The 16,910-nt window shown below is 41.4% G+C and overlaps 2 protein-coding genes across 3 annotated transcripts in view; one reads left to right on the top strand and one right to left on the bottom strand.

Moving 5' to 3' along the window:
* Positions 1-7,250, top strand: part of mdkb (midkine b) — a 9,084-nt gene extending 1,834 nt beyond the window's left edge. The window contains exons 2-5 of the mRNA XM_063875760.1: positions 4,645-4,733; positions 5,271-5,444; positions 5,976-6,134; positions 6,903-7,250. Coding sequence (XP_063731830.1) covers positions 4,646-4,733; positions 5,271-5,444; positions 5,976-6,134; positions 6,903-6,922 — 441 coding nt within the window. The 5' untranslated portion in view covers position 4,645 and the 3' untranslated portion in view covers positions 6,923-7,250. The remainder of the gene's footprint in view (positions 1-4,644; positions 4,734-5,270; positions 5,445-5,975; positions 6,135-6,902) is intronic.
* chrm4b (cholinergic receptor, muscarinic 4b) lies at positions 4,645-11,008 on the bottom strand. Of its 2 annotated transcripts, XR_010165085.1 has the most exons (3): positions 7,530-11,008; positions 5,952-6,154; positions 4,645-4,936 (listed from the first exon to the last, which is right to left on the bottom strand). XR_010165085.1 is itself a non-coding variant. In XM_063875748.1 (1 exon), exon 1 carries the CDS (start codon positions 9,575-9,577, stop codon positions 8,297-8,299), a length of 1,281 nt encoding a protein of 426 aa, XP_063731818.1. In that variant the 5' UTR covers positions 9,578-11,008; the 3' UTR covers positions 7,437-8,296. The 2 variants fall into 2 exon arrangements, 1 of the variants encoding a protein (XP_063731818.1); XM_063875748.1 differs by lacking the exons at positions 4,645-4,936; positions 5,952-6,154 and having other exon boundaries at positions 7,437-11,008.
* Between the last annotated feature and the right edge of the window lie 5,902 nt (positions 11,009-16,910).

Here is a 16,910-nt window from a genome sequence, read left to right on the forward strand (position 1 = left end):
TTCTTATATTATTTATATTTCTTATATTATTTATATTTCTTATATATTTATATTTCTTATATATTTATATTTCTTATATTATTTATATTTCTTATATTGTTTATATTTCTTATATTATTTATATTTCTTATATTGTTTATATTTCTTATATTATTTATATTTCTTATATATTTATATTTATTATATTGTTTATATTTCTTATATTATTTATATTTCTTATATTATTTATATTTCTTATATATTTATATTTCTTATATATTTATATTTCTTATATTGTTTATATTTCTTATATTGTTTATATTTCTTATATTGTTTATATCTCTTATATATTTATATTTCTTATATATTTATATTTCTTATATTGTTTATATTTCTTATATTATTTATATTTCTTATATTATTTATATTTCTTATATTGTTTATATTTCTTATATTATTTATATTTCTTATATTATTTATATTTCTTATATTATTTATATTTCTTATATTATTTATATTTCTTATATTATTTATATTTCTTATATTATTTATATTTCTTATATATTTATATTTCTTATATATTTATATTTCTTATATTGTTTATATTTCTGATATTTCTTATATTATTTATATTTCTTATATTGTTTATATTTCTTATATTCTTATATTATTTATATTTCTTATATATTTATATTTCTTATATTATTTATATTTCTTATATATTTATATTTCTTATATATTTATATTTCTTATATTGTTTATATTTCTTATATTTCTTATATTATTAATATTTCTTATATTATTAATATTTCTTATATTATTTATATTATTAATATTTCTTATATTATTTATATTTCTTATATTATTTATATTTCTTATATTATTTATATTTCTTATATATTTATATTTCTTATATATTAATATTTCTTATATTGTTTATATTTCTTATATTATTTATATTTCTTATATATTTATATTTCTTATATATTTATATTTCTTATATTATTTATATTTCTTATATATTTATATTTCTTATATTATTTATATTTCTTATATTATTTATATTTCTTATATTGTTTATATTTCTTATATTATTTATATATTTATATTTCTTATATTATTTATATTTCTTATATTTCTTATATTATTTATATTTCTTATATATTTATATTTCTTATATTATTTATATTTCTTATATATTTATATTTCTTATATTATTTATATTTCTTATATTATTTATATTTCTTATATATTTATATTTCTTATATTATTTATATTATTTATATTTCTTATATTATTTCTATTATTTATATTTCTTATATATTTATATTTCTTATATTATTTATATTATTTATATTGTTTATATTTCTTATATTATTTATATTGTTTATATTATTTATATTTCTTATATTATTTATATTTCTTATATATTTATATTTCTTATATTATTTATATTTCTTATATTTATATTTCTATATTATTTATATTTCTTATATATTTATATTTCTTATATATTTATATTTCTTATATATTTATATTTCTTATATTATTTATATTTCTTATATTATTTATATTTCTTATATTATTTATATTATTTATATTTCTTATATTATTTATATTTCTTATATTATTTATATTTCTTATATTATTTATATTTCTTATATATTTATATTTCTTATATATTTATATTTCTTATATATTTATATTTCTTATATTATTTATATTTCTTATATATTTATATTTCTTATATTGTTTATATTTCTTATATTATTTATATTTCTTATATTATTTATATTATTTGTATTTCTTATATTATTTATATTTCTTATATTATTTATATTTCTTATATTATTTATATTTCTTATATTATTTATATTATTTGTATTTCTTATATTATTTATATTTCTTATATTATTTATATTTCTTATATTATTTATATTTCTTATATTATTTATATTTCTTATATTATTTATATTATTTATATTATTTATATTTCTTATATATTTATATTTCTTATATATTTATATTTCTTATATTATTTATATTTCTTATATTATTTATATTTCTTATATATTTATATTTCTGATATTATTTATATTTCTGATATTATTTATATTTCTTATATTATTTATATTTCTTATATTATTTATATTATTTATATTATTTATATTTCTTATATATTTATATTTCTTATATTATTTATATTTCTTATATTATTTATATTTCTTATATATTTATATTTCTTATATTGTTTCACCAGTCTGAGACCAGCTTTAGTCTTTTATAACCAAATGTTCTGAGAGACGGTCTGGAGACTCGTTCCCAGACCTGTGTTTCTGAATGTTTGCATGATTTGGTGCTTCGATGTAAAAACTAAGGTAAAGAAATGAATGCTCTGCTGTGAAATGAGTCCTAAAATATATTTAGAATAACGCCTCCTTTAACCTCCTCAAACAGACTGAAGGTTAATGTGTATTTTTAAAGATATTTTTCAGAAAGATCTTCAGTTCAAACTTTTAGATCCCATTTATTATATGAAGTTGTTTTTATTTGATATTAAAAAAAGTTTGTGAAGCAAAAATAGTTTTTTTAAGGCGGCCGACTGACCGCTGCAGCTTCAGAGAGGATCAGATACAGAAACACAGAACAGCTCTTCAACACATGCAGCATCTAGAGAACATTCAGCAGAGGAAACATGAGCAGCGTTGACTGAAAGCTGCAGAAACCAAACGCTGCTGTTGTTAAGTTCTGCTTCTCTTTTCAGCTGCTTGTGTTTTCCTTTTCTAAAAAACTTCTCGTCTTAATGTTTGTTTGTTTGTTTTGAAGTTTTGCTTGTCTTGTTGTTTTTGGTGTCTGCCTGTAGTTCCCCTCTGTGTTGTTTCTGGTCTCTTATGGTCTCTTGTGGTCTCTTCCGGTCTCTTGTGGTCTCTTCCGGTCTCTTCCGGTCTCTTCCAGTCTCTTCCGGTCTCTTCCGGTCTCTTCTGATCTCTTCCGGTCTCTTCCGGTCTCTTGTGGTCTCTTGTGTCTCTATGGTCTCTTATGGTCTCTTATGGTCTCTTCTGGTCTCTTCCAGTCTCTTCCAGTCTCTTCCAGTCTCTTCCAGTCTCTTCCGGTCTCTTCCGGTCTCTCATTGGTCTCTTCTGGTCTCATTGGTCTCTTGTGTTCTCATATGGTTTCATGTGGTCTCATCGGTCTCTTCTGGACTCTTCTGGTCTCATTGGTCTCTTGTGGTCTTGTTGGTCTCTTGTAGTCTCATTAGTTTCATTGGTCTCTTGTGGTCTCATTGGTCTCTTGTGGTCTCTTCCGGTCTCTTGTGGTCTCATTGGTCTCTTCCGGTCTCTTGTGGTCTCTATTGGTCTCTTCTGGTCTCTTCTGGTCTCTTCTGGTCTCTTCTGGTCTCTTGTGGTCTCTGATCTCCAGAGGGTTTTGCCCCGGATGTGAGTCTGAACCCTGGCTTTCTTCACACTGAGCTCTCATTGTCTTCTGATGCAAATCAGTCTCTATTCAGGGAAGATATGTGGGGGGGGGGGGGGGGGGGGGGGGGGGCAGCTCCGAAGACGTGGCCTGGACTGGGCCGGCTTTAGAGAAATGGAACCAGGCTACAGGAGGCTTTGTTTTGGGCCAATGAATCAGTATTCTTTAGAGGGGAATCTAAAGGGTCTTTCAGAGCCCCCCCCCCCCCCCCCGCTGAGAGGAGCAGCTGACATGTGAAAGGGGAGCGCTGCTTTAATGGACCCTGACAGAGGGGCCTGTCATCTCCCTGCACCATCACACAGCCAGGAGAGAGGGGCATTGTGGGTAATTGACTCCGCACTTCATCTCAGCTGACGGAGGAATCTGTGAGGAATAACAACCAGGGGTGGGGGGGTCAGTATCTACATACATTAGCCCACTTCCATAATCTGCGGCCCCCCCACACTCAGATTACTGGGTTTAATGGGGGGGATGATGTGGACCATCTGCCCCGATCAGATCTTTCTCAAAAACACAGGATTAAAAATCAGACTGAATATTCAGACAAAGGTCGGCCATCTTTGTAGTTCTTTTAAGACCTTTTGCTTATCTCTTTTTGTAGTCTTCCTTATCTTTGTACACATTTGTAGTTTCCTTGAAATCTCTGTAGTTTTTTAATCTTTTTAAAACACTTTTTGTAACTCTTGTGGTTCTTTGAGTATCGTAGTACTTTGTTATTTTTTGTAGTTTAGCATCTCTTTGTTGCCCCTTGTTGGTTTTTTTGCGTCTGTTTAGTATTTCCTTCGTATTTTTTTGTGTATCTTTGAAGATGTTTACATATCTTTTTGTATTTGTTGTAGTTGAGCATCTCATGGAGTATTGCTTCATGGTGTGGTTGTTCGGTTCAGTAAGGGTTTAAAAGGGTTTTGTCTCTTGTAGTTGTTTTTAGTTTTCAGCAGTCTTCTTTTTGTAACTCTTTTTAGTTTCGTGTGTTTTTGCAGGTGTTTTGTTCTGAAACGAGTCTCGTTCAGATCCATAGTGAGCAGCAACAGAAACACAAGAGCAGAAACATCACGATAATGAGAATACAAAAAGAAATAAAATGTGTGTGTGTGTGTGTGTGTGTGTGTGTGTGTGTGTGTGTGTGTGTGTGTGTGTGTGTGTGTGTGTGTGTGTGTGTGTGTGTGTGTGTGTGTGTGTGTGTGTGTGCAGGATGCGAGGTCTGCTCTCAGTGACACTGCTGCTGCTGCTGCTGCTGACTCTCAGCTGCGAGGCCAGCCGGAGGAACAAGAACCACAAAGGTGAGAGAGATCTTCCCCTGCTGTCTCACAGAATGCATTTCCCCTGACAGCCTGAGGGGGGGCAGTGGGACGGCCGGTCTTTCCTGTCAGTGACAGATGAGCGACAGTAGGGTGTGCGATGTGTGTGAGGTCATCGGGTCAAATCTCTGCAGGCGTCTCCTCCTGTCTGGTTCATAATGAACACACACCTGAACTCCGTCCTGCTGAGAGAACACAGACAGGAAACCCAGTGTGACATCATCTCTGAGGCCCTTTCACAATAAGAGCTCCCCGATCCTCTGCAGAGCATCTTAGGATCCTCCATCCTGTTTATTATCTTCAAAATCTGTTCTTTCTCTCACAATATTCAAAAATGTTCTGTATGTTATTTAAAATAACATACTTTGTCATCCAAACATTTCCTAATGTTGGGAAATGATTAAAAAAATAATAATGTTCTGCATTGAAATATTTGAACTTCTCCCGCCCAACAAACATAAACTCCCACATTTCATTCAATGTTCTGACTTAAGTAGAAACTCTCTGCCCCCCCAACAGCTGGTAAACATGATAAGACCCGCCCGACCTCAGACTGCCCCCCCGCAGAGACTCAGTACGGGAAGTGTGTCCCTGAACACGGAGACTGTGGAGACGGCCTGAGAGACGCAGCCTGCAGAGAGCAGAGCGACAAGATCCACTGCAGGATCCCCTGCAACTGGAAGAAGGACATCAGTGAGACACACACACACACACACACACACACACACACACTCACAGACACACACACACACACACTCACATAGACACACACACTCACACACACACACACACACACACACACACACACACACACACACACACACACACACACACACACACACACACACACACACACACACTCACAGACACACACACTCACACACACACTCACAGACACACACACACACACACACACACACACACACACACACTCACAGACACAGACACACAGACACACACACACACACACACACACACACACACACACACACACACTCACAGACACACACTCACACACACACACTCACACACACAGACACACACTCACACAGACACACACTCTCACACACACACACACACACAGACACACACACACACACACACACACACACACACTCACTCACACACACTCACACAGACACACACACACACACACACACACACACACACACACACACACTCACACACACACACACTCACATATTAAAGGTGTCTTCCCTGCAGGTGACTGTAAGTATAAGTTCGCCCCCTGGGGGTCCTGCGGCGCCGACACGAACACGAAGAGCCGCTCAGGAACTCTGAAGAGAGCGCTGTTCAACGCAGAGTGTGAGGCCAGCGTCACGGTGTCCAAACCCTGCGTCCCCAAAGTCAAGAAGACCAGAGGTGGGTCTCTGGAAGGGGATCTGGTTTAGCAGAATCATGTCAGGGTTTAGGACTCATAATGCTGACTCATGTTAGGGTTTAGGACTCATAATGCTGACTCGTGTTAGGGTTTAGGACTCATAATGCTGACTCATGTCAGGGTTTAGGACTCATAATGCTGACTCATGTTAGGGTTTAGGACTCATAATGCTGACTCATGTTAGGGTTTAGGACTCATAATGCTGACTCATGTTAGGGTTTAGGACTGATAATGCTGACTCATGTTAGGGTTTAGGACTCATAATGCTGACTCATGTTAGGGTTTAGGACTGATAATGCTGACTCATGTTAGGGTTTAGGACTCATAATGCTGACTCATGTCAGGGTTTAGGACTCATAATGCTGACTCATGTCAGGGTTTAGGACTCATAATGCTGACTCCTGTCAGGGTTTAGGACTCATAATGCTGACTCATGTCAGGGTTTAGGACTCATAATGCTGACTCATGTTAGGGTTTAGGACTCATAATGCTGACTCCTGTCAGGGTTTAGGACTCATAATGCTGACTCATGTCAGGGTTTAGGACTGATAATGCTGACTCATGTTAGGGTTTAGGACTCATAATGCTGACTCCTGTCAGGGTTTAGGACTCATAATGCTGACTCCTGTCAGGGTTTAGGACTCATAATGCTGACTCATGTTAGGGTTTAGGACTCATAATGCTGACTCATGTCAGGATCGTGATGGTTTTGAGTCGGCTCATTTTGATTGATTTGTTTGGTCCTCCAGGGGAGAAGAAGACCAACTGAAGAACAGAAGAAGATGAAGATGACCTCCTCCTCCTCCTCCCTCATCTTCCTTCATCACGAACCGAGACTCCTCTGAAACACTGCGACCTTCGACCTTTGCTCTGATCCGTCCCCGTGTGTTTACAGTGTGAAGCCCCCCCCCCCCAGGACCCTAGATGTTATGATAACCCTGTCCCTGTAGCTCAGAGTCTAACGTAGTCCTGGAGGCTTCTGACAGGAGCTCCGGCTGAGAGGAGTAGCTCCTCCGCTGGTCCTCCGTCAAATCTATTTTTTGAACTATAGATTATTGACGATGTATACATGAAATAAAAGCTGTACATTGTTCTGAGCCGTGTGTGAGTTTCTGTGGCCGACACTGACAGGATCTGAGTGAACGTGCTTTACTCTGACTAGTTTCATATGTTCCCCATAGAAAACACTCACAGCACTCTCCCCTCAGGCAGGACGTCCTGTGGGAGTGCTCTGCAGATTATATAAACAGTATGTAACGTTCAGGGACAGCACGAAACAGGAGGACTGTGTTAAAGCAGGTTTTAATCAGTTTGTAATGAAGCCACAGAGGATCATGAGCAGAGGTGTTTGTGTTCATCGATGGAAATACTTTTACCTTAAGAAATGAAGGAGTGTTGACCACAGACAAACTGAATAGAATTGAAGGATTAAAGCGTCGCTCCACATCTCTTTTCAAAGTGGATTCCTGCAAGGTAACGTCTCTGATCATCACACGCTCCTGTTGAATCATCACAACACACAACTGTGCAAAGAATAAAAGATATCAGCTTCTTCAACAGATCAGAGGAACACGAGTCCTATAGGGTCCTAAAAAGAGTCTGAAAGACACGCTGGTGACGTGAAGTCATGTGACCGTGCTGTAGTTCCTTTATAGCCCAACATTAGCCGCCTTTAGCTTAGCGGTGGTGACGTGAAGTCATGTGACCGTGCTGTAGTTCCTCTATAGCCCAACATTAGCCTCCTTTAGCTTAGCGGTGGTGACGTGAAGTCATGTGACCGTGCTGTAGTTCCTTTATAGCCCAACATTAGCCGCCTTTAGCTTAGCGGTGGTGACGTGAAGTCATGTGACCGTGCTGTAGTTCCTTTATAGCCCAACATTAGCCTCCTTTAGCTTAGCGGTGGTGACGTGAAGTCATGTGACCGTGCTGTAGTTCCTTTATAGCCCAACATTAGCCGCCTTTAGCTTAGCCGAAATCGCATGCGGAAATCCCATTGGACCAGGGAAATGCTGAGTTCAGGGACCAGCACAGAAACACCACACCCTGCAGCTCTGTGATCATTCATCTATAAAGTGTCAGAATATATTGAAGGAGGTCCGCTGGTCTCTCTGGTATTCTCTGATCGTCAGTCCGAACCGCATGATTAGCTCAGCCTCCTGCCGCGGCAGCGCAGCAGGCTGAGGAAGGTTTTCCTGAAGGTCACGTTGCAGAGGGCGTAGCAGCCCGGGTTGACGGCGCTGTTGATGTAGCAGAGCCAGTATCCCGCCGTCCAGAAGACACCTGGCACGCACACGTGGCAGAAGGCGGCGACCACCGCCATGATGTTGTACGGCGTCCAGGTGACGATGAAGGCCAGCAGGATTGAGAGGATGGTCTTCGTGACCCTCCTCTCCCTCGCCGTCGCTCGCTGCCGCCGCCGCTCCTGAGACCGGAAGCTGCTGCAGGCGGACACCGCTGCTGCCGCCGTCTGGTGGACGTCTGCGTTGGACGAGGAGTCAGTCTCTATCTTGTTGGAGTCTGCGTTGTGGCGAGCTGCAATGCGAGTGTCCGGCAGACTCCTGGACATCTTCCTGCTCCTCCCGGGCTTCGGCGTGCTGGACTCTGATAGGTTCAGAGATGCGTCGGAGGCGGGCTCTGCGCTCACCTCGCTGCGCCGCTTCAACAGGAAGTCCTTGGCGGAGGGGCTGGACGTCTCCGGGTGGACGCCGCTCAGCCTGCCGCCGCTCAGCCTGCCGCCACTCAGCCTGCCGCGGCTCGCCACCGACAGCCGGCTGTACAGGGCGACCATGACGAGCGCTGGCAGGAAGAAGGACGGCAGCGTTGTGGCCAGGGTGGCGGCGGGGCTGGCGATCAGCTGGGTGAAACACTCTCCTTCAGGAACCAGGCGCTGGCCGCTGCTGCTCTGCCAGCACAGGATCGCAGGCGTCCATAGCATGAAGGCCAGCAGCCAAGCGGCACCGATCATCAGCCGCGCCACGCCGGCCGTGCGGCGCGCCGGGTAGCTGAGCGGCCGCGTCACGCACAGGAAGCGGTCCAGGCTGATGAGCAGCAGGTTGAGGACGGAGGCGCTGCTTGCTGTGTGATCCAGGACCAGGAACAGGTCGCAGGCTGCGGCGCCGAGCGTCCAGCTGCCGTGCAGCACGTACAGCGAGAACAGGTTCACCGACAGCAGCCCAACAACCAGGTCCGCCGCCGCCAGGCTCAGCAGGAAGTGGTTGTTCACGGTGCGCAGGCGCCGGTTCACTTTGACGGACAGGATGACCAGCGTGTTGCCGGTCACCGTGACGACGCTCAGGGAGGCAGTCGCCATGGCGATGAGCACCAGCTGGGCGGTGCTGTAGGGACAGGCTGCTCCGATTGGCTGACAGGAGGAGGCGTTCGTGTAGGGGTGGAGCCACAGGGAGGCATTCAGGTCCGCTCCCATGTTACCTGCAGGAAACCATTTATATCAATTAGCTTTTTAACTCATTCTTTTTATTCAGTAATATATAAATGTTTAAAACTGTTAACTTAGAGGAGTCACGTGGGTACGCCGAGCGAGATGGCGGCGCAGTAGACGAGCTCCGCTCACCCGCCGATATTTACGATATTGTACTACATGAAAACCCACAACCTTTTACACAATAATAACCCTTGGTGTTCACGACTTATATGTAAGTAAGACAGAGTGTTGTTTTTTCTTCTTCGGATCCCAATGGCGACCAGGAAAAATCCTCCCCCGCCGACTGAAGGAAGCATCACTTCTAACTCGCCGCCGCCAGTGCAGCGAGGAAAGCAACCTGCCGAAAAAACTGCAAACATGGAGAATATGTTTGCCGAAATCTCCAAGATGAGCACCACGTTGCAGGGAGTGGCAGCAGACATACTAACCATTAAAGAAACAACAAATGAGCTCAAAAACACGGCGAACAACATTCAAGAAAGGCTGGGGGAGGCGGAGGGGCGGATCTCCCACCTGGAGGACACGACTGACCGGCTTGTGAGCGACGGAGAACACGCTGAAAAGAGGACGGAAGTGTTGTGGGATCGCATCCAAATGCTTGAAAACCACAGCAAGAGAAACAACGTGAGGTTATTGGGGCTGAAAGAAACCTACGGAACGAACGGCACAATGGAGGCATGCGTGAAGAAAACGCTCGGAGTTGATGTCGAAGGTGAATTTGAAATAGAAAGGGCACACCGAGCATTAGCTCCCATCCCCAATGAGGACCAGCCGCCCAGACCGGTGCTGATCAGATTTTTACGGCAGTCAGCGAGGCAGTGCCGGCGCTAAGGGGGGGCATTCGAGGGCCGTGCCCCCCCTAGCGGTCATTGATGCCCCTCCTACCAGCTGTGAAGCATATTCTCGATCTGTCACAATCGACTATAATTGACGTAATGACCCAATGCCCCTCCAGTAGATCTGCTCTGGCGCCGACTCTGCAGCGAGGGATAAAGTTTTGAAAGCTGTCAGAGTAAAACAGGGCTTGAATGGGAAGGACGGAGAATCTTCGTGTTTCCAGACATGTCGAGGGAACTGGCCGAGAAGAGGAAGACCTTTACGGCCGCGAAGAAAACACGACAGCAGCTCAATGGGAGATACACGCTGGCCCATCCGGCAACTCTGCGATTCACCTGGAAGGGGAGGACCCGGAGCTTTACAAGTGCCAAGGACGCGGAAAAACTCATTAAACAAGCTGCAATGCAGATGGGTGACCGCACGAATACTCTGTGTAAAAACAGAAGCAGTGCACAATGAAAGTTGACATGGACAATGAGAAATAGACTGGTTTCAAAGTGGACAATGTGTACAAACATCGGCGGCGGTTTGGGTTTGCTTCTGTCCCGCCTGAGCTGATAGAGAGATGGCTGTAATATCCCGGACCAAAACGTCCGTCGCTTTTCTTTCTTCTTTAGTTTTAGGCTGCAGAAAAGCCAGGGGCCCCAGGTAACGTGTTGTGGGGCTTTTTAAAGTTCAGTTTTTTGCATTTTTTCTTTTCTTGTTGGAAATATACCTTTTATTCACACTGCCACCAATCCTATTCCAGGATCGACATGCTTTTCATATCGATCCTGGAATAAAACAGGGCGCTAATTGTGAAATGACTGCAATGGCTCTCTCAGATCATGCAGCGGTTGAGCTTAGCATTGACATAAATACTGACACTGAGAAAAAAGGTAGATGGAGAATGAATACATCATTATTACAGGATGAGTCCTTCAACCTGTCGTTGAAGGACGATCTTATATCCTTTTTTGAAATGAATGCTGGCAGTGCAACCTCAAACGCGATGGAATGGGAAGCATCAAAAGCGTACATTAGGGGGGAAATTATAGCATATTCGTCTGAAAAGAAAAAAGAGGATATGAAGAGAATAGAGTCAGAATCTAAAATTAGAAGTCAGGAAATTGAACTATCAAAAAACTTCTCAGATAAATCATCGAGACATATGTAAGCTTAAGTTTCAACTTCAAGAAATGTATAATGAAAAAGTGCAATACGCTTTATTTAGGCTGGGGACAAACTCCTATGAAGGGGGAGAGAAGACAGGTAAGCTGCTGGCAGACTGCTAAAACCACAAACTTCCTACAGTGTAATTCCAGCAATTAAGAAAGGAGATCAAATGGTTTCTTCGACAAAAGACATAAATGAGGTCTTTCAGCAGTTCTACAAAGATACATCAGACATCAATCCCAAACAAGAAGAACTGACAGATTCTTTCTCTAGTATTGATATGCCTCGATTGTCACCTGAACGGCTGGAATTATTGGACCATTTAATAACAGAGAATGAAATCAGGAATGCAGTTTCATGTATGAAATCGGGAAGTCACCGGGCCTCGGCGGATTCCCGGTGGAATATTACAAGCAGTGTATAGATAGTACCAAAGTTACAAGAGATATACAATGAAGCTTTTGAAATAGGAATCCTTCCGCCGACATTTAACGAGGCTTTAATATCAGTGATACCTAAAAAAGATAGAGATGCCACAAACCCCGCTAACTATCGACCTCTACGTTTGATAAATCTGGACTGTAAGATCCGAACTAAGATCCTGGCTGCACGTCTGGAGAAGGCTTTACCGAACATTATACATTCGGACCAAGTCGGATTTATGAAAAATAGGTCCTCGACCGACAACATGAGAAGATTACTACACCTAATCTGGCTGAATGGGACAGTAAAGGACCCAGTCGTTGCCCTCTCGCTTGATGCTGAGAAGGCATTCGACCGAGTTCAATGGGGATTTCTATTTGCAGCCTTGTCACATTTTGGATTTGGACCAACCTTTATTAAATGGATTAAAACTATATACAAAAACCCTACGGCAGCGGTGATAACAAACGGTGTAATCTCACCTCCTTTTATCCTCACCAGAGCTACTCGACAGGGCTGTGCTCTATCACCACTACTGTTTAATATCGTACTGGAACCGTTATTGCCATCAGAGCCAATACAGCTATTAGGGGGTGGAAGGAGGAGGGAGACAGGACGATATTCTGATGCTGATAAAAGACCCTTTAAATTCAATACCACACCTAATGAACACGATACAATCTTACTCCAAATGATCAGGATATAAAATGAACTGGACAGAGTCTGAAGCGATGCCTATATCTGGACTATGCAACTCAAACTTACTGACAAATTCCGGCTTTAAATGGATACCAAAAGGGAAGAAATACTTGGGAATCAAACGAAGCAGCGAAGTGGAGGAAGTACCTTCATTAAATTTAGAACCATTGCTGCAAAAAATTAAAGCTAATTTGGATGAATGGGGGAAACTAAGGCTTACATTATGGGGGAAGGTCAATGTGATATGAATGGTGGTTACACCGCAGATTAAGGATGTGCGTATGATGTCACCAATAACTGTATCTCCTCAGATCTTTAAACAGTAGGATACAATAATTACAGAATTCTTATGGGACAGGAAAAGACCCAGAATTAAATTAGTAAAATGTGCTCTCCTAGAGACAGAGGGGGCCTGGGGTTGCCAGACCCGAGGTTATACTATGTCTCCTTTGAAATGGCCAAATTAGCCTATCACTGGAAAAGAGACAACCAGCCAGAGTGGGTTACTATAGAAAATAAGCTGTCACCCCCTTTCACTCCTGTTGATAGATTCTCACAGTCCTCACATAATGTAGTGAACCCTATTATGTCTCACTCCAAAGAGATCTGGATCAAAATACAAAAGGCATCCGTTATTACCCTGTAAACAAACATATTCTTCTCTGTGGCATAACCCCATAATCAGTGTAGGGAAGGAATGGCACCTTAATGGGCTGTGTCATATTGCTGATCTATACGAGGAAGGGGTGTTCATGTCATTCTCTGATATGAAAATACAATCTCCACGGAAAAGGACATTTTTGGAAATATCTACAGATCAGAGACTGTATAACATCCAGGATTCAATACAAGGATGGGAACCACATTACGGACTACTTCACGTTACCTACGGAGTGCCACCGAGCCTCTATGTTCTATAGAACAACCAACCAATTGCTCAGTGATGACTGTCGGAACCCGAAAATAATATGGGAGAGAGACCTGGGATGTTTGATGGATGAAGAGGAGTGGCTGAGAATCATGTCTAACAGTGGGAAAAACATTAGGGAAGCTAAAGGGAAATGTACACAGTACAAAATAACACAGGTATTACTGGACTCCACAAAGGCTCAACAGAGCAGGTATAATACATAATAACTGGGGTTGGAAATGTCAAAACCGCACAGGGACTCTGCTACACTGTATCTGGGATTGCCCTGTCATTCTGCCTTTCTGGAAAACAGTAGTGGACAACCTGAGCAACTGGCTGGGAAGTGACATACCGTTATCTCCCAGATTATGCCTATTAGGGGATAGAAGCCAAATACACAACGTAACAAGCGGAGGATTCTCTGTAATCATGGTAGGGACTACAACGGCTGCTAGGACAATACTCAAACTGTGGAAAACACCCAAACCCCCTGAGCTGAAAGAGTGGATGAACATTATGATAAAGACAGCTTCATATGAACGTCTGCTCAACAGGTTGAACAATACAAACAAGACCAAGGCGCCAGCCTGGGACTTGTTCTGGGCTTACATCACATTGCCTGATGAGCCTACAGTATGAATACCTCCCTCTGATTGTATCCTGTATCCAGCACTATAATCTATGTATGGATATGCTCTCAGAGACCATCAATATGTCCTCTTTATGAGCAGTGCCGTTCATACTGTGCTTTTGTTTGGTTTGCTATGACACTGACACTACATGTAATGCATATGATAAGAAATGTCTCACACTGTAAAATGTTGTACTGTCAAACACCAAAGAAAGAAAAACTTGAATAACAAAAAGAAAACTGTTAACTTCTCTGAAGTTTAACAGAGAGAAGATCTTTCACTGTTACTGTTTGCGCTTCATTTCTTGAACTGCACTCGGAACTTTTTACAACACTGGGCCTTGAAACACCACATTCCACACGCTGCACTTGATGAGTTTCTTGTAGGATTAAAAGCCAATGGGCCCCCAGAGCTACCTTCAACAGCCAGAACCCTGTTATCAACCCCAAGAGATATCAGGTCAGCCACAGTATCGGGAATGGAGTATGTCCACTTTGGTTTAAGGAGAACTATCGAAGGACAACTCAACCACTACCCAGAGGAGGTTCTGAAAAAACTAAACACATTTGAGTTGTCTCTCAACTTTGAAGGCCTTCCACTGTTCAAAAGTAGCAAGAACACTCTGTGGCCTGTGTGCCATCCATCTGTCTCCAACTCGTGCTTTCCCTGTAACATTAACATCTGGTCTATCCAAACCTAAGGATTTGGAGTTTCTCAATGATGTGGTTGCATTTTGATGGTTGATCTGCTTGAAAATGGAATTCAAGGGGAGGCTGTTGTGATGCACCAGCTAAGGCAATGGTCAAAGCAACCAAACTGTGCACAGGATACAATGGCTGTGACAAATGTACACAGAGAGGGCTATGGGTGGATAGACGTGTAACATACCCTGATATTCTACACAACATGCGAACCAATGAGATGTTCAGAACAGAAATGTCTGCTAAGGAGACTGGGGGGCATACTGTTTCCCCATTTCTGCAACTTCCCATTGATATGATCAACATGTTTCCCATTGACTACATGCACCAAGCTTGTTGTGGTGTTATGAGGAAACTGCTGGTGGAATGGGTGAGGGGAAGCAGGAAGGTTAGACTGTCTGCTGGACAGGTTCAAGAGATCAGCAGAAGACTCTGTGGTTTGAAACAATCTATACCAAGTTGCTTTACCAGGAAGCCTAGGAACTTGGAAGAAGTGGACCGCTGGAAGGCTACAGAGCTGCGTCAGTTTGCCCTGTATACAGGAAAAACTGTGGTCAAGGACATTCTGTCCAGGCCACTGTATAGGCATTTCATGGCTCTCAGCGTAGCATTGAATATTTTGGTTTCTCCAATCCCTGGCACGCAAACACGCAGACTACAGCAGAAGTCTGATGGAGTATCTTGTGTCAAAGACAGAAGAGCTGTATGGCAGTCACTTCATGGTGTATACTGTCCATACCATGCTCCATTTAACAGATGAAGCAGAAACCTTTGGATGCCTGGATGCATGTAGTGCCTTCCGGTTTGAAAACTACTTGGGACAGCTGAAACGACTGGTCCAATCGGGAAGAAGACCACCTTTTCAAGTGGCCAAAAGGCTCTCGGAGATGGAACAGGGTCCAAGCAGCACAGTTCCAGCACAAAAAAAGAAAATCTGAAGACCAAACCATGCCTACATCTTGGCAGGTGACAAATGCTGGGAGGCCGTTGAGGAGAGGAATGACATGGTTTTGTGCAAAGTGTTTGAGAAGGTGGATCCTCTGTTCGGGTCGGGTGCTTCAGAGTGAAAAAGGGAGACTCATGAAGCTGGTGCCAGAATGTGAACTCACAACACAGGCCTTGATGAGTGAGGAGCCACAGAAACAGACACATGTTTTCTTGACAGTCCTGCATGATTTTTAGGAGATATCCAAACAAACATCTTCTATTTTTGGAGGGGTTCTCTGAGTGTATTTGCTGTGTATGCTTGCAAAAAACCTGTACTCTGCTAATATGTGATGTTCAGTTTTTGAGCCTTGTATTGATAAAGGCTGGGTTGGGATGGAGTTCTGAAGGGAAATGTACCCACTCCATCCTGATGCTATGTATATCTATTTTTATTCAAAGCTAAATAAAAACTGCTTTACAAAAACACCTGAAGGACTTTGTCTGTGACTGTTTCATTAGTGCAATCTATGGTGCTCTATTTGCTATGTGAATGATGCCTTTCTGTGAACAGATGAGCTTCACTGTGGTTGAGTTCACTGACGTCATTTGTTTTCCATTCTAAGTGTCTTTTCACCACATTGTAAGAAAGGATCTGAAATGAGTTGCATTTCCTTTAAACAGTGGGGCTTCCTCCGCTACTGGACACCACCTAATGCGAAAGCATGTAATTAACTGCAGCGAGCCAAACAGAGGCTGGGTAAACATCCAGTCAAGACAGTATGGTACACAACAGGTGAGCTATCTTTGCTATGCACTATATAGAATATATTCATAACGTTTTCTCTGTATGGAAATACTGCTTTGTTCTGCTACTGGCTCAAAAACATGTTTCTCCTTACATAGATCCCTACACCAAAGCTGCTGGAAATGTCTGCGACTGATGGACTCTTCAAGTGTTGAGACAGAAGATGACGCAAATGTTCATCAATCAAGGCCGCGTAGACGCCCAAGGAGATTCAATTCAGACTCCT

This window comes from Eleginops maclovinus, chromosome 2 (assembly GCF_036324505.1).
Source record: "Eleginops maclovinus isolate JMC-PN-2008 ecotype Puerto Natales chromosome 2, JC_Emac_rtc_rv5, whole genome shotgun sequence".
NCBI classification, from domain to species: Eukaryota; Metazoa; Chordata; class Actinopteri; order Perciformes; family Eleginopidae; genus Eleginops; species Eleginops maclovinus.

Bases quoted from the DNA above. Each gene is read 5' to 3' on its own strand.
- chrm4b (XM_063875748.1), bottom strand. From the start codon at position 9,577: ATGGGAGCGGACCTGAATGCCTCCCTGTGGCTCCACCCCTACACGAAC.